At 44.9% G+C, this 26592-nt stretch overlaps 1 protein-coding gene across 2 annotated transcripts; it reads right to left on the bottom strand.

Annotated features, from left to right (window-relative positions):
- Window positions 1-1887: 1887 nt before the first annotated feature.
- On the bottom strand, window positions 1888-24648 carry TM6SF1 (transmembrane 6 superfamily member 1). 2 transcript variants are annotated; one of them, XM_063142871.1, is made up of 10 exons: window positions 24500-24633; window positions 19482-19585; window positions 18587-18684; window positions 16052-16155; window positions 14424-14506; window positions 12375-12496; window positions 9864-9968; window positions 8402-8494; window positions 8027-8146; window positions 1888-2210 (listed from the first exon to the last, which is right to left on the bottom strand). In XM_063142871.1, exons 1-10 carry the CDS (start codon window positions 24589-24591, stop codon window positions 2019-2021), a joined length of 1113 nt encoding a protein of 370 aa, XP_062998941.1. In that variant the 5' UTR covers window positions 24592-24633; the 3' UTR covers window positions 1888-2018. The 2 variants fall into 2 exon arrangements, with proteins under 2 accessions (XP_062998941.1, XP_062998942.1); XM_063142872.1 differs by lacking the exons at window positions 1888-2210; window positions 8402-8494; window positions 9864-9968; window positions 12375-12496 and having other exon boundaries at window positions 8061-8146; window positions 24500-24648.
- Window positions 24649-26592: the final 1944 nt, after the last annotated feature.

Genomic DNA, 26592 nt, shown 5'->3' with positions numbered 1-26592 from the left:
AGGGGAGTGAAGTTTAGCTTCTAATTTAACTAGGAACTCAGGGAAATAGAGAAAGGGAGTCAATGACAGCAGAAAGGTGGTTGTTGGAAACTGGAAGCAGTGCACATCCCTGCAATGCGTGGCTTCGTTAACCAATGAATTGCTGCCAAAAACTGCTGTTACATCCAAACGGGGTCTGACTCCCGAACAACAAGTCCAAATTTAACTGCACAAGCGCGCACACTCTCTTTAAGATCGCATCATCATGGCAGGCATTCCCCAACCACCAGCAGCCAGCGATGTGTGGTAACAGGGCAAGGAAGCCAACCTAATGGCATCATGACTACACATGAGAGGGGAGAGGGCGAGAACCCAAGATAGGGATACTGTTTTCAGTGGCAGCTTCTGCTGGGCGTAAGGCGCCGTTCATGCAGCAGCTCAATTTAAAAAAAATGGAGCAACAAAATTGCAGACATACAGGCAGGTGCTTTGGAGTTCCCTGAATGCTGTATTTACAAGTGTGTGCCACAGCAAACAAACACATCGGATTCATAGCCTCTCTGCGAAGAGCAATTTTGATGCTCAGACTCTTGCCAAGCCATTTATTTTTCACACTTAAGTTTGCAAAATGACAATTGTCTTCTAGTAGCATGCCAAGGCTTGCACTCAACAGTGCTCAAGTTTGCTCAGTCCAGGACTCATACTACCTTTGCAGCAGCTCTTAGAATTGCTGCTCCATTATGAACAAACCCATTACTGGCATTGCAGCAAACATATTTAAAGAATATGACTAGTTACAAAGGGGTTCTGCAACCAAGAATGGTGCCGTTTTCTACCAGACTATCACTGCCACGTACCTCACTGTAGCTACTTTCTCCTTCTCCCCCACTCACCCCCTGCCGATCTTGGGTTCTTGGCTTCCCCGTATGCAAGCTGGGAGTTGTAGGATTTTTCTCCATCTAAACATGCATAGGATTGCACCCTAAATCAGCCTTCCCCGACCTGGTGCCTTTCAGATAACTTGGACTATAGCGCCCATTATCCCCATGGCCATGCTGGCAGGGAACAATGGCAGAGGTAGTCCAGCACATCTGGAGGGCACTGGGTTGAGGAAGGCTGCTTTGAATAAAGAAGCTTTAGTGTAAGTAATCCATGGTGATCTCTTCTGGGGTTGATGGATTGGTGCATATGTGCAAAGAATAGTAAAGGAAAGAGAGCTTCACTCTTTAAGACAGGGTGGACAGGGTCAACCAACATAGGAAGCTGCCTTATCCTGAGTTAGACTATTGCTCCATCTGGCACAACTACAAGCATTTCAGGCAGGAGTTTTCCCAAGCCTACCTGGAAAAAACAGGAATTATTGAACCTGCAACCTTCATGCCCCTGAGATGAGTATTTGCAAAAATTTTGCAAATCGTCAAAACACAATGTTTGATCCAAGTTCAATTATACTTAGAGTAGACCCCTTTAAATCAATGGGATTTAAATTAGTCATGGCCAACTAAAATTCTACGGATTTCAACGCATCTACTCTTAAATAGGATGAAATCTGAATCCAAGCCATGTTTTGCAGAATGTTTGTCTGCATTTGGGGAGGGGGGGGAATCTGTTTATACAGCTTGGTACCATTTTCATGGCAAAAATCAGCTCCTCATGTAGCAGCAACCCATGTATTGTGCAGAAGCCCTAGGCAGGAGACACGCTAAAAGTACCCAAATGACACAGGAATGGTCACATTTCAAGTTAAATCAACTTCCGTTTTGTAACAGCCTGTATTAACTTTCACCAGTGGTAAAAGAGAAAAGCTCTTGAGATTTTAATTCCCTGTAGTTCTAACCAATGTCCAAGCAGCATACTTACAGTTAACAGTACTGCCGTGAAAGTAAGCTCCGGGTAAGTGCTACGAGAGACGGAAGAAGTCTTTTATTTTCAGCAATGATACATAACACCGGCTTGGGACACTCCTTTCTGGATGAGCCCATGTAGAGTTTGTAATGGGAGTCCAGTGACACCAATTTAAGCATGTAGCTCCAGTCTTCCTACTCCGCCTTCTCTTGTGGCTTTGCCTTCAAGAAAAATTCTGGACTGTGGACACACCTATAAGCCAGCAGCTGCGGCAGGAGTCCATACATAATGTTGAGTATAAGAAACCACATCTTCCCTTCTTCAGGAACTCGGTAGATGTAAGGTGTTCTGGCATGTAGAGAAGCACCAATGTGTGAAAACTGAGCCTATACAGTAGAAGGAGAAGTGTAAGTATGAGGCATAGCTTTGAACTCTCATATCTATCGTCATCAATATTCTCTCAAACACACACACACTATGTGAAGGAGGAAGAGGGAATGCATCTTCTAAGATGGTGTCCACCACCACCTATCATTGATGTATATATTGACATTAAAAAATATATTTTTTAAAAAAACAAAAAAACCCACCATATTACATAACCAATGATATGGGTTTTCCAGGAAAATTTCCTAATGCATATTACTTTTAAGTTGCATAGGATCATTTGAATAGGGCAGTTTTCAGTTTGCAGGGAAACCCTTCCAGGGGTTAGAATCATAGAACAGTAGAGTTGGAAGGAGCCTGTAAGGCCATCGAGTCCAACCCCCTGCTCAATGCAGGAATCCACCTTAAAGCATCCCTGACAGATGGTTGTCCAGCTGCCTCTTGAAGGCCTCTAGTGCGGGAGAGCCCACAACCTCCCTAGCTAACTGGTTCCATTGTCGTACTGCTCTAACAGTCAGGAAGTTTTTCCTAATGTCCAGATAGAATCTGGCTTCCTGTAACTTGAGCCCGTTATTCCGTGTCCTGCACTCTGGGAGGATTGAGAAGAGATTCTGGCCCTCCTCTGTGTGACAACATTTCAAGTATTTGAAGAGTCTCCCCTCAATCTTCTCTTTTCCAGGGTAAACATGCCCAGTTCTTTCAGTCTCTCTTCATAGGTTCTGTGTTTACACACTATATTTACCCCAAGGTGACTGTGCAGTGGCACTGCATTGGTTATACAACATAGCAGCCACCATGGAACTTTCCCCCCAAACTGTGCCTTATTTATTTATTGCATTTGTATACCACCCCATTAACTGACTTACTGTGACTTTTTGCCTTCCTCTGAGGTCACCACCATATTTCCACTGTCGGTGGTGACCTCACTTTGCATTGGTGCTGGGGGTGGATCGAGGCACATGGTAGGTTGCCTGGAGCGTGGCATTGGGGGGGGGCGGAAGACAGGGGGCATGTTCCATCACTTTTTAATTGATCAGACAGTTTGAATTAATACTGTAGAGCTGTAAATTGAGGCACATCACTTTTTCTTGAACCACCATTTTCTACCTGTCTCTAGAACAAGGCATGGGAAACTCTTGGTGCTGCAGATGCCACTGGGATCACAGTTCCCATCAGCCCCAGCCAACATGGCCACTGGTCAGGGGTGATGCAAGCTGTTGTAATTCACAGGTTCTCCATCCCTGCTCTGTGATTAAAGTATCGGGAAACTGTTTTCTCCTGTCTTGCATAAAGCAGACCTAAGAATGATCATAAGGTACTGAGATGTGGTAAAATTAATCAGTCAAACAACAAGGCACTGTATATTTATGCTGCACCTTTGCAATCTCACTACCCAGTCACAGAATCTGTGCAGGATAAAGAGTTCAGAATGTGTTTAACAAATAAAGTGTTTAACAAAATAAGAAGTTTCTAGCTCTTAAGGCTATGAAGATAGGCTTGAAAATGGTGCCTGGTGAAAAAAATGAAAGAGGCCAGCCGCACAGAGCTTCCAGTGGCTGTGTCTGGTGGGGGAGAGGAGTTGGGGGCAGCATTTTCCAGTTTCCTGCCTACCCCCATAATTAGCAAAACCAGAGCAATGCACAAACAAATATGCAGATCTGCTTAGCTGCTGAAGACCATAAGATTTGGCTTGTCTTCATTGAGAACCTCAGTTATCTTGATCCAGGCCTAAGCAGAACGGATACTTGCAACATTCCGTCCTGATGTTCGGAGAACCAGAATGTTGGAGATCGTCCACTGCTCCGAGAGTTTCTTCCTGATGGACAATTAGGGACAACAGGCTTCCTTCCTGCATGTAGAGCCTTGGCACAATGCTGTATGATGTGTCTCCAGTGTACTCAGGTTCTGGCCTGCTGTACTTTAATCATTAAGATTAAAAGTATAAAGGGGAATTATTTGCCTTTTCTAAGGATAGAGTTGCAGTTTTTTGCTCCCCTCTCTTTATATAAGGCGGGGGAGGGCGAGGGGTGCTTTTGTGCACCCTCCCCTGGGACTGTTCTGGAGCGCAGAGTAAATTTACATCTAAGGTTATGCACAGAGAAGAGATTGCTGAGCCAAAGAATATTTTTAGCATAAACAAACATTTAAAGATAGAAGCAATAGTGGAGCGCTCTGGACTGTGCCGTGTCTTTTTTGTCTCCCATCTGTTATCCTCTATTTCAAGTGACAGTTCATCTGCATTTTAACGATCTTGTGCCCAAATGCTATGATCTCAAACTTTGGTCTGCAGGAGGGAGGGAAGGAGGGATCTTGAGTATCAGACACACCAGGACTTTTAACAGCTAAGTAAAAGATGGGCCTGTTCCATTTACTGGGGAAGGGGAGGAAATTTGCCAAATATTGGCCTCAGTCTCATTAATTCATAGGGATGGAGAGAGGTCACAGGAGGACATCGGGGCTAGAAAAGAAATCTTGAGGTCAACATGTCGTGAGAAATGTGTGTCTGTTGTCAGGGACAGGCAGCCTTAGAATAGGTTATCTAAAGAACAACTTGCACCCAGATGAAACTATGCGATCTCAGAGGCCCTGAATGCTGGTCCATTATTAGGAAAGGTTAGATTGATTAGGACCAATGGCAGGGCTTTCTTGGTGGTGGCTCCACAACTGCGAAAGCCCCTTTCCAGGAGAATCTGCCAAGCTTCCCATTTTTAGATGAACTTTGAAAACATTCTTGTTCCACAAGGCATTGGAGAACTGGTTTGGTTTTGTCCTTGGCTTTTAAAAACATTTCATACGCTAATGTGTGTTAAACAGCTTAATAGTGTTTGTCTTCCATTATTGTTTTCTTGTTCTTTTCTTTTGCAAACTACCTTTTGTGGGGGGGGGATGGATCTTTTAAAAATAGGATGTAAATAATATTCCAATAATAAATAAAATCAACGCTCTCCAGCTCCACAGTAACGGCATGTTTGCAATGACCCTTGATGTGATGTCATCGCATTCGGTTCTTCCTCCCCCACCCTCTCCCCAGCAGCAGCCAATGAAACAGTGTGGGCGGGGAAGCTCTGAGCATGAGGTCATCACATCAGAATCATCTTTCTATAAACACTGCCAGACAGACGCGATGGGGCTAGGGAGAGATGGGTCAGCATTCCTCATAGTGGGCAGATTGGGTGTTAGACCACAATCACTGCTAGTCCTGGGGGTGCCTCACCTGGCATACTGGGACCCGCGCTCATTGAGACCCTAGAATGCTCTCTACTGGGGCTGTTCTGGGTCTTCCCAAAGCAGAAAGATACACACTCCAGAATCAGTACAGGGAAAGGAAGAGGCCACGACCCACTTGTGCTTGTTTTAATGTGGCCAGGCAACCCCAACCATCATTTGTGTTCCCTGGCAGATACTTGGAAGGGAAGCAAAAAAACAATGTACACAACTGCCAGCGATTTAGACTTCCCTACCTTCTCACACACATACACCCAGAGTATCAAATGCTGGGGACAAACAACAGGAGAGAGCTATTGTCCTTATGTTCTGCTTGTGGATTTCCCAGAAGCAGCTGCTATTGGGCACAGAATGCTGGACCCGACAGGCCTTCGGTCGGATACAGCAGGGCTCTACTTACATTGTTAACAATTAATTCCTTCTAATAACAACCTCAGGTGGTTAGTGCCAAGAAGCTTGTAGGTAAAACAGGGCCACTGAGAAACAGAAGAGGGGCATTTGCATGCTCGGGGGAACCCCAAGGTTTGCAGAACCATGAAATAATTTTTTAAATAAGATCCTAAGGGACTAATTATATTGATCATTGAGTGTCAGTTGTAAACGAAAAGCGGGTGCTTGTGGTGGTGAAGACAGAATGACTTGCAAAAGGAGGGCTGTCTGGCACTGTGAACAGGAGTACCCTATGTTCAGGGCGAGAATATTTTGCACCTGTGTACCTCTAATCCCCACTGAGATTCTGTACGCTTATTGTTAAAGCCTGTGTTGAGAATATCACCACTTGCATATCCTCTACCAGCCACAACTTAAAGGTTAAGCACCAACAGAACTTGATGCAGTGGTTTTGTGAAGAGGGAAAGGAAGAACTTGAGACCAATTTGTGCTTGTTTTCCTGTGGCCACATTTAATTCCCTCGCCCCTCAGAGTTCTGGAGTCATTTCCTAAAACTATGCTGCAAGACTTAAAAAGGAGAAAGAAAAATCCACCCTCAGGAGATGTTGCCTTTTCCACCCTTCCAACTTCTATAAATCAGCAAAGACTATAGGCCGGAACATCGCTGAGTTCAAAGTACACATTGCAGCTGTTTTAATATGCAAAAGAAGATAGCCAACAGGCATTTCTCTTGCACAAAAAACATGGCAAGGGGAAAAGTAAACTTGGGGGGTTTATTAATGAAGGTTTGGACAAAGGTCATAGATTGGCCATGCAGGAGCAACATGATCCATTCTAGGCCTAGTTCTATCACTCTTTGGCTATTATTGGAACTCTGAGGCTGCCAGTTTTCATTTTAAAAAGAGTTTCGAGTCCTCAAGACGACTACAGAGTAAGTTTCAACTCTCCTCATTTCTCCCTTACATTATTTGCCCTCCGGTATGTTAATGAAAGTGATATTTAAATTCTGCCATATACTAGTAATGAGAAACCGGGACTTGCAGCAGGAATACAAAGCAGGTACATGCAACAAAAACAGAGACCTGGGCACTTGCTACATGCAACAACACACATTTCCCAATTAGAAGCAATTTTCTGTAAGAAAGACACATTGTGTAAAAGACATCTCCCCATGCCTTTGTTTTTTGCTAAAAGCAGAAATGGGCAAATTTGGACTGAATCTACAATGCAGCAGGATTAAGACTTCCTCCCAAACTGATTTCCTGAACCAAATCCCTGTCTCTCTGGGCTTGATCAGACTTTGAATGTGCCGTCGTCTTGCCCCACTTGTGCCATTTTGCAAGCTGCCCACGCACTGTTGCGGTCCTGTAGCTTCCCCATGAATTTCCCATTTTGCCTGTATGCTTTCACAACGAGGAAAATCCGTCGATGTTTTCCGGCACACCAAAATACCACAGAGAACCACCAGTGTGATCGCTGTTCGCAGGCCCTTGCAAAAAAAAAAAATGGTTGGGGCATGGTTGTGACATTTACTGTGCGTTTCTGAATGGGCATGTTCTGCGTAGCACAGTTTTGTTCCCCTTTGTGTCATCGTAGTACAAAGATGACTATTTTCCCTTATTATTTTTATTTGGATGGTGCAGTACTGGCACACTTCTGGAGTTGCATCCTTTCGAAAATCCACATTTGCAAGCTTCCACCATTAACGGTCTTCTGCAATTCCTCCTCATTTTAAAAGAAGGTGTGCGTACAGGTGGATTGAATCCCCGGCACGTATGCCCAAAGAGGGAGACCAAAGTGAGAGAAGGGAAATGGTGGTGGAGGGGTGGGAAAGAGGTGGGGGGGGAGAGAAATAAAAAGTAGGCATGCAGGTGGGGGATTGTGTTACATACAAGGCAGGGGGAAAGTTCAACAGCATGATAGTTACTGTGAAATTCCGCATTTAAAGAAAAAATAGAACACAACGAACTGCTCTTGCAAGAAGTCTACTGTGTGATCAGATCCTCTCTCTCTGACACACACACTTCACACACACCAGATTTGCTGCTATTAGCCATTGGAGAAAAAGCATACAGCCAGCTACCCGCGTTGTGCCTGTATGATTTCCTCTTGTGCAATGTGGAATTAGTGCAGGGGAAAGGGTTAAATCCAACTTCACCCATTTCCCCATGATAAATAAATTTAAAAACATCAATAGTACCTGGGCTAGTCCTCCAGCATGTATGAGAGTTAAATCAGGCATCCAGGAGCATCCAGGCACGAGCAAACCATACAGCGAGATTATGTAGTATGGCACAGAGTAGAACATGTATGCCAGCATCTGCAGATTAGAGAAGAAGTTGACTGGTTTGGGTACCTTCCAAACAGGAGCCAGGCTAGTTTATGGTTAGCTTTCCCAGAGTTTGGCGAACAGCCTGCAGCTCAGATGGCAGATGCAAAACAAGTCGTACACACCGCAAAACTCTGTTGAGCCCTAAAAGAACCAGATTTCACAGTAACAGACACCCCTAAGTCCAATACCGCTGTGAGGCTCCAATTTGGGGGCATCTGCTCGACAGCTCCTCACTCAGTTTACCTGAAGTTTAGGATAGGCGCACGGATCCTTGATGTACGGCTCATGAAGCTGGCTGTAAAGTCGGCAGAGTTCAACAGGGCAGTCCAAGGCAATCTAAACAGAAATCAAGTCACATTTTGAGTAAAAGATGATACAGTGTAAGACTGAGCTGCAAATCAGGAAGCTCCTGGCTCAAATCTTGCCTCTTGTCATGCTCCTGGAGGACTCCTACTACTCCTCGGAGCTAGAGCTCCCAGAGACAGATAATGCCATTGACACATCTATATCAGGAGACTTGGGGGAGGCTGTGCCCTCATGGGAGAGGACCACAGGTACATCCCCACAGGAAAAAGGGAGTTCTGCTTCAGAAACAGAGTCAGAGACCTCCCCCCACCCCAGTCCCAGAGAGCACCATCACCTTAAGGGGCAAATCAGCAGGGCTCCTGAAAGGAGAGGCATTGGACAGCAAGGAAGGACTCCTCAGGAGAAAGTGACTCCTCATGAATAGGGCTCCAACCAGAGAGCTCTGATATACTGCAGCTGAGCCCTGGATGGGGCTCAGCAGGCTCTGCTGTTAAAAGCCTTCAGTGTCTGCCTAGCCAGTGTTGGAAACAATGTTGTTCCTTTACCTCCTGCGTTTTCTGCCTTGCCTTCTAGATCGTGCCCTGTAATTGGTATTATTAACCATTGTACTCCTTCTCAATGTTACTTCAGGATATTGTAATGTATCTCACTGCCTGTGTTTTGATCTCTGCCTGCTATCTCAAACATTCCTGCCTTAGGCTGACCTCACATACCTGACTGCTTGCCTGTAATGTGACCTTTGCCTGTTTCATTACCTTATGACATGCTTAGCTCCTTTATTCAGAGTCTGCTGCAGCCAATGCAGGACATCTCTGCTGTGAACAACCTTAGACATCCCACTCTGTCTTATGGTGGCCAGTCACGCGTTGCCATGAATGAGGACCTAGATCTGTATAAACTTGGTGCCAGGTGGGCCTCTCTGAGAAGGGCAGCCCACAAATGGAAGCACCACAACCGAAAAGGCCCCTTCCCTGGTCGCCATCTGCCTAACTTCAGATGATGTGGGGGAGGCATGAAGAGCAAATGCAGGTTAGTCCATGATCTAGTCTAGATTTAGCTATGACTCAAGCCATAACAAATGTATTAGCTTTTAAGGAGCTGCACGACTCTGTTGTTTTTGCAGCCATAGACTAACATAGCTACCTCGCTGGAAGTGCTAATCATTTACCAAGTCTGTACCTTGCTCACCCCTTCAATGACCTCTGGATTTGCTGGGACCCGCTATCCTGACTCTTGGGGCAAAAGAACTAGGGTAGGATGAAGCCTCTGTCTCAGTGGTGTCCATGAGTGAAGATTCTACCCTTTCCCCATGTTTTTATATGTTTTGTTTTTTACTTTATTTATTGTAAAGTAAACATTTGACATCATTTGGGTCTATTTTTTTTTAAAAAAAACTTACCATGCCTCTAAACAGGCAAAAACCAGTTGCAAAGATGAAGTATATAGCCAACAGGAGGTCTATGGGTCTTCTCAAGAGTTTCTTTTGCTGCACTTCTTGAATTACCTGCAATATAATTTCCAGGAGGCAGCTGCATTAGAGCTTTTCTAAACAAGGCAGTTAATCGGCAGTTAATCCACTGTATCTACTTTCGGTTTCACTGCAGAATGAGATCTGAGCACTACATGAGGCTCATTTCCTTTCCTGCTTTTCCGCTACATAACCTATAGGTGACATTGTGACATAGCAGAATAGTGCAAATACGCAAGAGGAAATCACACTTCCTTTCGCTTTCATAATGAAATGCCTCATTTCCCCTACTCTACAAATAATTTAAAAAAATTAAAAACTGGCCAAAAGTGCTGGTTAGACACAGAAGCAAAACTGGAGAGTCATGACATCATCAAAAGAGCCCATAATGACTGCAAATAGGGAACGTCAAGCTCACAATAAATACCTCATGTAGAAGAGTCCTAGCCGGTTGTTGCAAAAGCAACAGAAGTCTTCTAGCACTGTAACTGCTGAGGATACTGACCTACCTTGCAGGATTGCTATAGGGACTAGGACAAGATAAATATATGCAGAGAGCTTTGAAGTACCCAATAGCACTTTACAAAAGCTAACTAACAGCAGCAGTGTTGATGTAAGAGCACTTCAGATTCCAGAAAATAAGCTCTCAAGTTTATCAAGAGCAGAACTATTCTGAGCCAACTGTATACTTTGCAAAAAGTGCTTTACTTCTTGATAAACAGAAAATAGCTACCTGATTGGAACTGCTGTCTAGAACGTCTGGAGCTGAGCCAAGTCAAGTTATTTCATTGCCAAGTTATTTTAACTCTCAACAACAGGACGCAAAAGCTATGCAAAAGGGAAAGGCGATCTTATAAACACGTATGCCCTCCCATCGTAGTCTTTTGGCATGAATTGATATTCGGTTAGAAGATGCCCTCCTGAACTTCAGCAGCAGCATACAGCTAAGTGATGTGCAATAATAGGCAAGATTTGAGCCTTCCACAAAACCTCCATGTTCAAATTAAATCCGTGCTAAATCTTAGTAAGAGTTGGAAACGATGGCTTCTGATTCAGGGCTAGGCGACATGGTGCCTGTGCATCCCAACGCTTTCCCAGTTATTTTTTGTGGTGCCTGATCAGGTGTCCCACCCTTCCCACTTTTTTTTTTAAAAAAAATAACACATTTTCTTCCTGGCAACTGGGATGACTGAGAAATAGATTTCTGTCTGTGTTGAAAACTGTGGGTTCAAAGGAGTTGTTTAGTGTGTTGGAGTTCATCCCCGCCCCCACCTCTGTCTTTTGGGCAAGTTGCTTGCCCTTGCCATGCCTCCCATGGCAGCCATTTTGTGGTGGTGCTCAGGACAGTTTCTCAATGTGCTCATGGCCCCAAAAGGTTGCCTACCCTGTTGATAGCTGAACACGGCTAGGTCCTCCCAACTTCATAAGTGGTGAAAAGCTCAGGGGCAGGTTCCTGGGGTTATGGCAGCCAGGGTAGGCCGAAGACATTTTTCTGCCTGAATGGCTTCAGCTGAATGGCCCTCAACCAGCCCGCTGCTGCGTTCGAACCATGGCTCAACCGACAGAGTCTATCCTGGTGCCACATCTTGCCTTCTCCCTCAGCTCCCTCATCATAAAAGGCGGTGAAATGCCAGCCAAACTCATTTTCCCCTTGCCGATTTGTTTATTATAAGGCTGTCGCATCGCGATGTCTGTTGAGAGGTTTGAGAAACCTTATAATTTCCCATGAGATTTAAAGTTGGGGGGGGGGGTTTGCTTCTTTTGATACAACAAAGAAGATATAAATGTAAAATCACTGCCAGCCAAAGATAGTGGAAAGGAGAGAGAATGCTGACAGGGCCTAAGGGGAAACCATTTTGGCATAGGGTAGCAAACTGCTGTGTAAACACAGCCTTTGCTTATAACTTGGCAGCAGTTACACTGAGCGCAGCGAACCAAAACTATACTGAAATGTGCTTATTCCATAAACACATACAGAAGGAGAAAGTGAGATATGACCTTTATAAACTAAGAGAGAAGCCTTCGTTTACTGGAAAAGTTTTCTCCTGAAGGAAAATCTGAAGGAACACACGCTCCCATTTGTCCCCACACACACCCTCATACATACCATGCTTTAATCTAAAAAGAGAACTGTGGCCTTCCAGATGTTGTTTAACTTCAATTCCCATCAGCCCCAGGCAGCATGGCTAATGATCAGGGATAATGGGATCACAGTCCTGCCAGTGTGGTGTAGTGGTTAGAGTGTTGTACTGGCAATTGAGAGATCCAGGTTCCAGTCCTCACTCAACCATGGAAGCATACCTGGATGGCCACAAGTTGCCTACCCCTTGTGTTACAGTTTCCACCAAATTATCCTTGACCCATGCAACAGATGTTCTTTCGAAATTCAACACATTCCCCACCCCCTCAGCATTTTCTTAATAATACAGATAAAAGTATTACCTTGACTGGAGAGTCACCATTCACTGGAGGCTGATTATAGATTTTGAAACCAGCCCATATTGGGAGACAAATGTATGGTATGTTTAACAAAGACGCGGCACAAACTTTTGTTCCGTATTTTCCTGTTCAACAATAACAATAAAAACGTTAATGGGAGGGCTGTCATTCGAATAAAGTATTTTACAGCATAAGCCTATCTATGCTTACTCAGAAATAAATCCAACTGAGCTGAATGGGAATTACTCCCAGGAAAGCATGTACAGGATTGTGGCATAGAGCTTAAAGGCTGCAATCCTTTATATGCACTTACCTAGGAGTAAGGCCCACTGAACTTAATAGGATTTAATTCTGAGTATACATGCATAGGATTGTACTATTAGTTGGTTAACTGTCTGTCTTTTAACAAATTAATCATTTAAATAATCTCATATATTGCCAAATTCTCAACATAAGTAACTTTTTGAAATATTTATGCGTGTCATAGAGATAGCTTAACACTTAGTAAACAAAGCGGTAGACAATGTTAGAAGAAAGGACTATCTTTAATATCTCCAGAACCAGAAAAAGTAACTTCTTTTTGTTGCTGTTCAATTGTGAAGGAGAGTTTTATCTGAGTTTTGCAATCACCTCCAAGTACTCAAAAATCACCTTGGGGCTGATTGCTCAGAAGGAACAATCACCAAACACAGATGGTGTGTGAGGCCAACAAGACGACTTAAGCTCATCCTTCGGCAAGATGCTCAAGAGCTGGGTGTCAGATCTGGGTGTCCCAGACCTACAGTTGCTAGGCATATTCTTTAGTCCTCTGTGCATCAGTTTCGGTGGCGCTAACCACTTTCATGACGCCCCTGCACAAACATGGGTCAAGCACGCTGGGCTTCTAATGTCTTCTGCACTTTGTCGACAACTGGGCTGCAATGATAACAGACCAGCCATCCCCAACCTGGCACCCTCCAGATGTGTTGGACTACAACTCCCGTCATCCCCAACCAGTGGGGGTGATGGGAGTTGTAGTCCGTCATCTGGAGGGCGCCAAGTTGGGGGTGGTTGTGGTAGACCAATACTTCTTTTCCAGACTGGACTAACACTGCACTAATGTTACCAGCTCTGAGTAGTTGAAAACATAAGAGCCAGGCTGGATCAGACCAAGGGTCCATCTAGTCCAGCACTCTGTTCACACAGCAGCCAACCAGCTTTTGACCAGGAACCCACAAGCAGGACACAAATGCAACAGCACCATCCCACCCATGTTCCCCAGCAACTGGTGTGTATATAGGCTTACTGCCTCAGATACTGGAGCTAGCACATAACCATCAGGACTAGTAGGCACTGGCAACCTTTTTCAGTTGTTCAGAACTTGGTGCTTGTCTTCATTTGCAGTTTATTTATATTCTTATTCTTATTAATATTCTGTATCACCCAATAGCCAAACCTTCTGGGTGATTTTCAAAAATTAAACCCATAAAACACAGTATCATAAAACATAATCTAAAACCATTGATCCATAATTTCTGCCCGCACATTTGCACATCTATGTTGTGCATTCCCCCCACCTGATTCAGTCTTCCACCTTGCAGCATTTTTAAGCCATCACATATACAACCTCTGCTTCCCAGCGCGGCAGCAATTTGTATCTGTGCATGGTCTTGGGTAGGCGTTACTCTTTCCCAAACGCTTGAAGTCCCAGGAGTGCAAAAGTTGCTCCAAGTGGAGCAATTTACAAACATCTGAACCAGCCCTAAGTGGATTTGTTTCAAGGGTTAAGTGCTAATGGAACAAAAATGCATGTTTGTGTTTTTCCCTCCTAGGAGGCAGAGAATACGAATCCGTGTGCATTGCAGGCTTGAGACTAAAATTTATGGCTTACATTTGATTTCCCCCCCCCTTCTGTTTACTGAATCTTGCAAAGAGGTTTTTGGTTATGCAACAATGTATCACATTTAATTTGTAACCAAAGACATTCTTGTTATTGCATCTGATGCAAGATTCTGAAAACAAGTCAATTTCTGCTCTTCGCAAAGCTAAGTTGATTAAGTGACATTTCCTTACCCACAATATTTCCAGGCACAAAGACTATGATACTCATCGTGATGGATCCCAGCCAATACAGACCGATAGTCCGGTAATTTTCCCTGCAACGGAAATACCAAATGCTCATATACCATTGGTCAACTACTGGAGACAACACTGACCTGGTTTGCACGTAACGACAACCCGTACATAGTATGGGTTGTTGAATTCTGGGCTGTTGTGTCGCGCGTGCAAACCCAGCTGTACCATCTAACCATGTGCTCTTAACAACAAAAAATCCAGAAAAAGAACTCGTTGATTGTTGTTGTTTTTAGTTGTAGACTCTTAAGTGAATAGCCTTTTGTTCTGGGCTCTACAAAAAATGGGAATCACAGTGGTTAGGGGCCAGTTCACTCCATGTCTGGAGTGTAGAAATGCCCAATGTGTTCAGTTAGGCACCACTGAATTACACAGCTCTTGTCAACACAGTAGTATGTGACTCTACCCTTTACTGCATCTGCAGAGTTTTGCTTCTATTATTATTATTATTTATTATTATTATTTATTTATATAGCACCATCAATGTACATGGTGCTGTACAGATTACACAGTAAATAGCAAGACCCTGCCGCATAGGCTTACAATCTAATAAAGTTGTAGTAAACAATAAGGAGGGAAAGAGAATGCAAACAGGCACAGGGAAGTGTAAACAGTGTAAACAGGGTGAAGCTAACAGTATAGAGTCAGAACAAACTCAATATTTAAAAGCTATAGGGAAAAGAAAAGTTTTTAGCTGAGTTTTAAAAGCTGTGATTGAGTTGGTAGTTCTCAAGTGTTCTGGAAGAGCGTTCCAGGCGTAAGGGCAGCAGAAGAAAAAGGACGAAGCCGAGTAAGGGAAGTGGAGGTCCTTGGGCAGGCAAGAAGCATGGCATCAGAGGAGCGGAGAGCACGAGCGGGGCAATAGTGTGTGAGATGAGAGAGGAGAGATAGGCAGGAGCTAGACCGTGAAAAGCTTTGAAGGTCAACAGGAGAAGTTTATATTGGATTCTGGAGTGAATTGGATAACAGATAACAATTTTGGCAGCTGGAGCAAGAAGAAAAAACACATAGAGTACACAAAAGTCCTAGAACTCTAGCATTCCTCAGCCAGCTGTGCTAGTCATTGCTAGGAAACCCAAGATGTGATTCTAAAATGTTTCTAGATTATGGGTGCCCACTCATGAAATTGTGAGTGCCAGCGCCAGCTCAAAAGCTTGCTATTCACCTCAGGTCTACAGCTAAAAACAAAAAACTAAAGAAACCCCAACAGCACAAGAACAAATAGCTAATGGGGAAACAAAACCTTTTCTTCCTCATTTTTCTGGGCAGCTAGGACAGATGGTTTTTGCCATTTTAAGCTGTGTGGTTGGTATGTGGTTTTTCCTTTGCTGTTTTGTATTATTTGCCTTTCTGTTTTTTATTGTTCTAATGAGACTTTATTTAATTGTAAATTGGTTTCTTTTGAGGAAGGGTGGGGTATAAAAAAAACCAATTAAAGAAAATAAAAGACAAACAAACAAACAGGGCATTTTATTTTCAGCTGGTTTACAACCCTATTTTGAGTTGATTTTTTTCAAAGCGTAAAAGATAAATAATACCCTTCCCCCGCAAAAGTTAAACCAACTTACTCCCATGCAATAGCTGCCACCATCAAGAGGTACATCAGATAATGAACAGAGCCGTCCCAATAGCAAATCATGTGGCCATAAGCGGTGTTCAGATAAGGTTCCCCCTATGGAAAATAAATGTATTTTGTAACCAGGTGACAAATAAGACCAGATTAGATCAGAGATGTTGGAATAAAAACAACCTTAGTAGGAACAAACCTGATAACATTCATTCAGTCCAGAGATAAGCATTTTTTCTGAAGTTTGCATCTCCAGAAGGTCTTATCAAAATTGCTGTCTAAGATCAGCCATCATAAAAAAACATGCCACTTAAGTATCAAACTCAAATGCACCAGGCATCTATGCGTGAAACTAATTGTCCAAGAGCCCAATTCTAAGCATGTTTACTTAGCACGCTAACAAATTTCTTCCGGCATGAGCTTCCGTGTACATTGAATGGACGTGTACACGAAAGCTTATGCTAGAATAAATCTGTTAGGGTAAAATCCAACCTAAGTCTTGTTTAGAGTAGATCCATTGAAACAAGTGGGATTTAAGTTAGTCATGAGAAGATGAGACTTATGCACCCTGTCCTGGGTTCCTCAAGGAGGAAAAAAGGCAGATATAAATGTAATAATAAAATTAAAATAAATAAATACCTTTATTAGGAACAATGTTGTGTCGTGGTATCAATAAAGCCAACTCAGGGTGAAGGAAAGTATTTCCTGCCCTTACTCTGGAGTTTTTTTTAAAAAAAAAAATATTATGGGTAAAAATAACTGACATCCAGTAGCAACTGAGAGTGCAACCAGTAGGTTTCTTCACCCCTGTCCATTCCTCCATATCACCAAATTCCACTTCACCCCCGCCCTGTTCAACATCACAGACTATGAAAGGGATGATGAAGTTGGAGATGAGTTTCACCTTGGCACTAGTTCTAACAAGTGAGCTATGGCTCCTCTCCTACAAATACCCATACCTCTTTAAAAACTATTCTCTCACCTGCCACTCTATGGCCCAATACCTTTATTAGGACCAGTAAAAATAACACATAGGTGTAAAGTAGGGTGACCATATGAAAAGGAGGACAGGGCTCCTGTATCTTTAACAGTTGCATAGAAAAGGGGATTTCAGCAGGTGTCATTTGTATATATGGAGAAGCTGTTGAAATTCCCTCTTCATCACAACAGTTAAAGCTGCAGAAGCTATACTAGAGTGGCCAGATTTAAAAGAGGGCAGGGCACCTGCAGCTTTAACTGTTGTGATGAAGAGGAAATTTCACCAGGTTCTCCATATATACAAATGAAACCTGCTGAAATTCCCTTTTCAATACAACTGTTAAAGATACAGGAGCCCCGTCTTCCTTTTCGTATGGTCACCCTATATAAAGAGGAATCTATTGAGTTCTTCAGGTTGGATGTTAAGCAAAGCAAGGGGGAAGAGAAAAAAAGAACCCCACGTGGCACAGAGATTAGAGTGTCAGACTTCAATTGGGGAGGCCCGGGTTAAAATCCCCATTCAGCTGTGAAGATTACTGGGCGACTTTGGGCCAGTCACCATCTCTCAGCCAAATCTACCTTGCAGGGTTGTTGTGAGGATGAAGGGGGGGGGGAGAAAACCACCTACGCTGTCCCAACTTGAAGGAAGGCTGGGTTAAAAATGAAAATAAATTACAATCTGTAAGCAAATGAAGGAATGTACATGATTTGGGCACTCCAAAAAGTGCCACGTATGCTAAGTATCATTATGTCTTATCCTGGATGAAAAATAAGTATTTCATTATTTACGTTGACACTTTTTTGCGGGGGGGGGGGGGGAGGAGCAAAACTCTATGGAAACGGATCAAACATTTATGCCTAGCCCAGCAAACCATTACATATGGTAGGGGTTTCTTTGCCTCTAGCTGAGACACCCTTTCACCTTCACTCCATACAAGTCCATTACAAACACTTGTCAGCTAATGCAGGAAGAATTCCATGAGCTCAAAGGAATACTCCCTCTCCTGGAAGTCAATAAATGACCCGACAATCACTTTAATGGATTTAGGATCTGACCCAAAAAGACTATTTAGACGCATAGCTATGCTGTTACTTTACTGAGTGTTCCAAGGAAGGGCTAAGTCATAGAGGCTAATACTGTTTACAGCTTTGCTTTATGGAAGCAAATTGCATTAGCAAATTTTCCACACCAGCATCAAAGAGGCATAAGTATACATGCCCCTACTGCTTTTTCTTTCACACAAGTTATTTATTTCATTTCATTTCTATACTGTCCGGTAACTGATGAAGCTCGGCAAATGCTCAAAGAAAAGGTTCCTGTCACCCATCCCTCTCCCCAAGTCTTAATGATACATTCATTTTAATTTATCAATGTATTTATTTTTTTATTTACAGCCTTTTTACCCGCTCTTCAGCCCAAAAACACTCCCAGATCAACGTACAATGATTAATAATAAGACAGTCCCTCCCTATCCTCAGGCTTAAGATCCAAAAGACACGACACAAAAGAAAATCAGATTGGGAGGGAAGAGGAAAAAATAAAGCAACAATCCTTTACCTCTTTCAAGTAATGGGTCATAAATCCATCGATTACTCCATCGTGTTCAAGCCCAATGATCAAGTTCACAATGCTGGTGAATGCAAACACAGCATAAACTGGTGATGCAAAAGGAAAAGAAAGAATTAATACACATTTTAATTACATATCTATATAAGAACACGGTAGTGTAAGACTTATTGCTCGAGATCTACCTGACCAATTTGGTTCATTTTCGTTTTAAACTGAAGCTTGAGCAGTGCAGATGTGCAGAAAATTTTGAAAGTTTGAAAAAGTTCAAAGCTCGAGCTATAATCGGAATTAATTTCTTTCACGCCAAACAGGCAGGGCAGCCCCCCTGCCAGTCGGATGACAGGCAGCCCTGCTCAGACAATCACTGTGATGCAAAGGCAGCCCTGGGCGCAGCCGGGCGGTTAAGAGGTCACAGCCAGCGGGGAGGGGGGAGGGGACAGAGGCATAGGGCAGACTTCCCCAACCTGGTGCCCTCCAGATTAGTTGGACTGCTACCCCCATAATTCCCAGCCAGCATAGCCAGGAATTATGGGAGTTGCAATCCAACACATCTGAAGGTGTGTTGTTTTTATGCTCTTCACGACTGTAATTTTTGTGAACCGCCCAGAGAGCTTCGGCTATTGGGCGGTATAAAAATGTAATAAATAAATTAAATAAATAAATGTTGGGCACGACTGAAGTAGGAAACCACGTTTTTCCCATTAAATCAGAGATGAACCACATTAATAGGCATGCAATAGTTTGTTTTACTCTGTACAGCACTATGTACATTGATGGTGCTATATAAATAATAATAATAATAATAATAATAATAATAATAATAATAATAATAATACAGAGGAGATGCTTCTATTTAACTTCTCTGCAGCATACCAATACATACCATAAAACAGTGGGTCTCGCGGTGGTTTTCTTTTCACCAGAAACCGAGCTGCTAGACCCACCAAGAATAGAACCAACAATCCGATTCCTACAATGATCCAGGAGCTACAGCAATTAAAACCAAAAGGGAGAGAGAGAGAGAGAGAGAGAGAGAGAGAGAGAGAGAGAGATCATTTCAAGGGTTTCTCAATTTCCTAAAATAAAACCAAATAAGAAAATGGGGTGTGTGTGTGTGTGCGTGTGTGTTTTGTGTGTTTCCAAACAGTGTTGGTTGGTGGTTCCTCAGTGACAAGACAAACAATAGCAAACAAGTTTCCCTGAAAGACAATTTGACCACCATGACTCATCCTCCCTTGCGCAATATGCAAATACAAGGACCCCATGTACGCATTCTAAAGCAAATTCCCCCCTGTTCGTGGGGTTTAGCAGGTTTGGCCGTTGCACTTCAGCTTTCACACAAAATAATAAGTCACTGAGTCATAGGCCTGCTTGATTTTTCCTTCTGCAATTGCAGATTAGCACTCTACGGTTCAGTGGGCAAAAGCAATTGTTCAAATGCATCAGGAAGCATACGGTGTATTTCACTTCCTTTTCCCGACAAAACAATGTCTGCAAAAACACACAGTAAAACTGGGCTGTTTTTATGTGTTATATGGGACATTTCAGATATGATGCCCTGTGCTGCCCCTTCAGCACTGCTGCCCAGAATGAGAAAGACAGGTAAGCGGAGAGGTGTTGCTTAGTGTGACCATATGGAAAGGAGGACCGGGCTCCTGTATCTTCACAGTTGTATAGAAAAGGGAATTTCAGCAGGTGTCATTTGTATGCATGCAGCACCCAGTGAGATTCCTTCTTCATCACAACAGTTAAAGCAGCAGGAGCCCTGCCCTCTTTAGCTAGAGTGACCCGATACAAAAGAGGGCAGGGGTCCTGCAGCTTTAACTGTGGTCACTGCTCCAGCTTCCTCTTGGCATCGCTCATGCACATGGACAGCCAACTGAACAGACCGCAAGAGCAAGGAGGAAGAGGAGGAGGCACAGGGCTGGGGGACTCTGAGGATCAGCAGTGGGGGCCCTCTTGGAGTGGGAGCCCTTGCAGGTGCCCTGTGATACCGACCTCTTACAGCAGCGCCACAACCATCCATATCTGGGGTTAAGAGATATGGGTTTCCAGGTCAGAAGGCATTCGACTTCCAAACAGGCCTAGGCCCGGGCACATGTCTTTTGATAAACGAAGCCGCCGGCGCTTCCTCTCCAGAAGGCAGCTGCTTGCTATTGTTGTTCCCCTCTCCACACAATGTCCCTTGCCGGCAGCAGATCGCAGCTTCTAAAAATACCACCAAGGCTTACGCAAGCAACCAGAGGGTCCGGCGGCCTGCTTTCTCTCTCCGCTGCTTGCCCCCGGGTCCTCCCCTGAGACCGCTTCCTCACACGACACCGGAACGGACTGTTTGGCATTCCCAGCATCTACGTCATGCAAAATGCAACACCCGCAGGGGCTAAACTGTCCCGTTCAAGGTGTTTTCGCGCACAAAGGAAGCAGCAAGGGAGGGGGGGGTCAAACAGCTGCACAAGATGCACAGGAGAAACAACGCTGTAAGAAGACGGAATATTCTTTATTGCTGATGCATTTTTACAGCACAACCCTAGCCATTTTGACTCAGACGTCGATCCTGCTGTGTCCAGTGGGGCTAATTCCCACATCATCCTGCAATTCTATCCTCTCCACTTAGCTGGGAGTAAGCCCCATTAAATTCAATGGGAGTTATTTCTGGGTGGACATATAGAGGGGTCACGCTGTTAGAGTGCAAACCTATGTATGTGTAGGTTGAACACAGCGGGATTTACTTTTGAATAGACATGCCTAGAATTGCTCTGTGTGTTTAGAATTTGCTACACAACCTTATGCATATTTTCTCAGACATAACCTCCACTGTTTTCAATGAGGATATTCCAATTAAATCTGGAATGATGTGCACTTACCTGGGAATAATAAGTCTGCAGCCGTAATAATCTTTTAAGTATGGGTACAGGCAGGTTTAAGGCTTAGATCCACCTCACTGAATTAATTGTAACAACCACATCCCTTGAGAAATAGCATTTCTCAATATGTTTTGTAATAAAGCATATTATCTTTTCTTACACAGGCGCTTGTGGCTATTTTCACACACAATACCAGAAGCACCTTTGATCCTCTCTTGTGTAATTTCTGCCCTCACGTGAGTTCTGTTAACGTGGGATAAAAAGCGGAAGAAATGCTTTGAAACTGAATGGCCAATACAAGTTTTCAAGCTGATCTTAAAGACTTCGGAAAGATGTTTTTAGAAAATTTCCGTGTTGAAACAATAAAAGCCCTTTCTACTCTCAGCCAGGAATCTTTGATGACTTGCGATAGCTGGGGTTGTAGTGGCTAAAAATGCAATCCAGTGTGCAACATTTACTCAGAATTGAGTCTCATTCTGTTCCATGGGGTTTACCGTTAGGTAAGTGTGCCCAGGATTGCATCCTAAGAATGCAAGCAAGGAAGTCACAAACATAAATCTCACTTCAACTGTGAACATGTTAGTGACCGTTATAAGCAAGCCAACTGCCTCTCAGCCCTGCATCAGCAATATGGGGATAATAATGCTGCCCTACCTTGCAGGGTCATTGTAACATATCTGAAACATTTTGAACACTCAGACAATGCATATCAGTGATGAGTATTATTAAGTCTGTTCACAGGATCACAACGGAAGAAGCTGTTAAGGGAATGGCTAGTCCAGATGTTGCTATACAACTCCGTGGGTTGGATCCAGGCTTAATCATGCTTACAGCAGACCCACTGAAATCAATGGGACTAAAGTTGACTAAGGACGCAATCCTATGCATGTTCCGATAGAAAAAAGTCCTACAACTCTCAGCATTCCCCAGCCAGGGGAATGTTGGGAGTTGTAGAACTTTTTCTGTGTAAATTTATTTATTTTATTTTATTTATTGCATTTCTATACCACCCAATATGAGCCTCGTGTGGCGCAGAGCGGTAAAGCAGCAGTTTCTGCAGCTGAAACTCTCCCCACGGCCTGAGTTCGATCCCAGAGGAAGCTGGTTTCAGGCAGCCGGCTCGGGTCGACTCAGCCTTCCATCCTCCCGAGGTCGGTAAAATGAGTACCCACCAGCTAGCTGGGGGATAGGTAATAATGGTCAGGAAAGGCAACGGCAAACCACCCCGCTATAAGGCCTGCCAAGAAAACGTCAGCGAAAGCTGGCGTCCCTCCAAGAGTCAGTAATGACTCAGTGCTTGCAGGAGAGGTTCCTTTCCTTTCCATACCGCCCAATAGCCGAAGCTCTAGGATGCATAGGATTGCACCCTAACTAACTTTAGACTCATTGATTTCAATGGGTCTGCCCTAAGCATGACTAAGTCTGGAACAAAACCTATGGCAATAACACACTTCAAGTTCTGTTACACTTCAAGCACATTAAAATTTGATTATGCATTTATTTTTTACATTTACATGTGCCTCCCTGTATGTTCTGCAGCTGAATTAAAAACTGGATTCTGTGCTTTCAAAACTACATTAAAGAGCAAGAAAGAACAGAAAGTATTTTTGCTGTGAAGTTTTCACACTCAAGGTTTACAGGCTCTTCACGCATTATATTTTTAGGTGAGATAGATAAGCTATTTAAAGTATACATCTAAAAAGCAGCATGTGAAGGTGACAAGCATCTATCATATAGGTACAATCATCAAGGAACTAGGACTGACTGACCCAGCAACAGACCTGGGTTTGCCCTACATAATGTGTGAATGGGACATTAATGGTGCCCATGGTTCTCTACACTCAAGTTACGGACTGGTGGAAGCCAAAAGCCAATTTAAGCCTTGCTTGTGTCGCAATCCTACATATGTTGACTCATAATAAGCAGATGCCACAGAATCCTATGTGGTCTACTCCCAAATCAGTGTGCATAAGAACGCAACCGTGCAGCGCAATCCTATGGGTGTTGACTCAGAAAGCAAAAGCTGGCAAGCCTAAACAGCCTCATTCCTGAGCAAAGGGACTCAGGAAGCCGCCTTATACGGAGTCAGACCAGTCAGACCATTTGGAGTCAGACCATTCCATCTAGCCCAGCGTTGTCGACACTGACTGGCAGCAATTCAGGCAGGAACTTTTCCAGCCCTACCTGGAGATGCCGGAGATTGAACCTGGGACAGGTGCTCCAGCCCTGAGCTATGGCCTCTCCCCAGGCATGGGATCTCAGCCTTTGAACCAATCATACAAGAAGCGCCTGCCAGCATTTCTAATGCATCTGTCCCACAGATAATACCTCCTTCATCAAAGTAGCTCACCATCACCACCCAGCCCATTCTCTTTCTTTCTGAAAACTAATATTGGGGCACGGGGAAGGTATCTTAACACACACACACACGCACACACTGAAATGCACGTTGCCACTTTCGGTACCCACCCCCTCAAAATTTATTTATATGCCACCTTATGCATATTTACTCAATGTAAGCTCCCCTGTGTTCAATTAGAATATATTCCAGTTGAATCTGCAATGCTTCCCACCTACCCGGGAATAATCAGACTGCAGCCTTCATCATATTTTTAAAGTTATGGATCCGGGCAGGTCCATAACTTGCCCGGATCCATAACTTGCCCGGATCCAGACTTGGCGGGCAGATCCCCCATCTCACTTATTGTACTTGTAAAGATCACATCCCTTGAGAAAGAGCATCTTTTAACTATGGACACGAGCAAGTCTAAAGACTTGGCGAGCAGATCCACCTCAATCATTTATTGATTTTTTAATTATTATTATTATTATTACTATTATTTTAAATGGTGCGCTCTCGCTCTCGCTCTCTTCCATTCCGCTCCCTAGCCCGCCCGAACGGCGTTCACACGTGCACTCAAACCTCGGGCGGGTCGCGGGTCGCGCCGCCTGCACGTGTGAACACGCCCTTCGGTCGCGCGCGCGAGCGCACAAACACACACACACACACAGAGACACGCCCCGTCCTGTCGCTCACCTGCCGCTGGCAGCCAGCGCGTTGAAGAGGTAAGTGACGGGGATGGCGGAGAGGGACAAGACGAAGACGCCGGTGGCCGCCGGGGCGCTCATCCCAGCAGCTGGCGGGCTCCCTCGCTGGCTGCTCGCCTTGGCTCAGCGCGGCTCCGCGGCGGGCATCCCGCTCCTCGAGCTGCGCCGCCCGCCTCGCCCGCGCGCCCTTCGCAGCTCCCTCCTCGGACGCCCGGTTCGCGCGGCGGAGAGCGACGCGCCGCCCCTCGGCGAAGGCGGAGCCCGCCCAACCCTGGCTAGCAACGCCGCCGCTGCTGCTGCTGCTGCTGCTCGGGCAGAAGGAAACCGGAGCCGCCCGCTGCTCTGCGCCCGCGGCGCTGCGCCCAGCCCAGCCGAGCCCTGCTGCTCCGCCAGCCGGCTGCACGCATGCAGACCTCCGGCCCGGCTGGGGCTCGAGGCGGCCGCCGGGGCTGAGCTAGCGCCGAGAGGGTCCCAGCCGCCGCCTCCTGGAGCCACGCGACGCCTCCGGCCCGCGGTCGGATAAGGCCAAAGCGGGCCGGGCCGGGGAACGTGACGGCGCACCCGGGTCTGTTTCCAGCAAGCCGAGGGGTGGTGGGACCAGCCCGCATCTCGCTCTAGGCCGGCGTGGTTTGGTTTAGACAACCATCGGCCTGGGGAAGTGGGGGGGGGGGCATAGCTAGCCATCCGGGGGGCGCCGATATGCTCTCCCCGGTTTCCCCAAACGGCCCCCACCCTCTTGAGAACATGGGAAGCAGCGGAGGCTGGTGGCTCCGATTTCAGTGGGCATGTAGGTCCAATCTGGGTTTCAGTTCAGAACCAGCTTGAAGTCTGAAGGAACTATTCAAGGTGCTGGATCCGTTTTGGAGATCGGGTTCTGCTCCTTGGGTAGTACTTTAGAGTTCTGGCTGGTTCTGGCTGAAACCCAGAATGGCTTCACAGCTACTCCAAAGTGTGAGCCCCCAGCCTCCACTGATAAGAACTTAAGAGCCCTGCAGGATCAGGCCAAGGGGCCATCTAGTCCAGCACTCTATTCACACAGTGGCCAACCAGCCGCCCATAGACACCCACAAGCAGGACATGAGTGCAACAGCACCCTCCCACCCATGTTCCCCAGCAACTGGTGTATATAGGTTTATTGGTTCCGAGACTGGAGGTAGCACAATGCCATCAGGACTAATATCCATTGATAGCTTTCTCCTCCAGGAATTCGTCTAACCCCCTTTTACGGCCATCCAAACTGGTGGTCATCACTAAATCTTGTGGTAGTGAATCCCTTGGTTACACTATGTGCTTTGTGAAGAAGTCCTTCCTTTTCTCTGTCCTGAATCTCCCACCAATCAGCTTCATGGAATGACCCCGTTGGGCTCTAGCGTTAACTTTTCTTATCTTGAAAATTTCCCACATAAATTATCGCTCCTCAAGTGGAAAACCGGCCAAGCTTGTATTTCTTCTCTTTTTGGCGGAGACGAAACTCATGTGCTAATGTGTTTTAATGGGGAAGAATATTGAATTGCGAAGAATGGAAATAGGTTGTCAAAACTTTCAAGCACATAATCCAGCCCTGCAGCCCCACCTTTTCCCCCTGGCTGCAAATCCTTTGGCAACTTCCTGGTTATTGTGCAGGGTTTTTATTTCTCCATTCTAAAAAGCTGAAATGCTTCTCCCAGGACTTCATTATTTTATTATTAATTTATTATTACATTTCTATCCCGCCTTTTTTCCTCCAAGGAACCCAAGGCGGCATACATAATCCTCCTCCTCCTCCTCCTCCTCCTCCCCATTTTATCCTCACAACAACCCTGTGAGTTAAGTTGGGCTGAGAGTCTGTGACTGGCCCAAAGTCACCCAGTGAGCTTCCATGGCTGAGTGGAGACTAGAACCCAGAACTCCTGACTCCCAGTCCAACACTCTAGCCACTACACCACACTGGCTCTCATTACTGACAATAAGGGCTATAAAATAAAATGTGCTGGTATTTTGGCCCCGCCCTAGTTTGCTTGTAGCTCCGCCCACCACAGGAATGCAGTCTCCAAAAGCTTCTCCGAATTTGTCTGAAAGTGATCCAACACCCTTTCTTTATGT

The sequence above is a fragment of the Elgaria multicarinata genome, chromosome 16, assembly GCF_023053635.1.
Source record: "Elgaria multicarinata webbii isolate HBS135686 ecotype San Diego chromosome 16, rElgMul1.1.pri, whole genome shotgun sequence".
In the NCBI taxonomy this organism is placed as follows: Eukaryota; Metazoa; Chordata; class Lepidosauria; order Squamata; family Anguidae; genus Elgaria; species Elgaria multicarinata.
This window is presented reverse-complemented; position numbering and strand designations above follow the sequence as displayed.

Excerpts from the sequence above, each read along its gene's own strand:
- TM6SF1 (XM_063142871.1), bottom strand. The coding sequence starts at position 24,591 with ATGAGCGCCCCGGCGGCCACCGGCGTCTTCGTCTTGTCCCTCTCCGCC. Across the intron at positions 18,685-19,481 it reads GCGAGACCCACTGTTTTATG|TTTATGCTGTGTTTGCATTC; the intron begins GTATGTATTGGT and ends TTGCATCACCAG. Across the intron at positions 16,156-18,586 it reads TGACCCATTACTTGAAAGAG|GGGGAACCTTATCTGAACAC; the intron begins GTAAAGGATTGT and ends TATTTTCCATAG.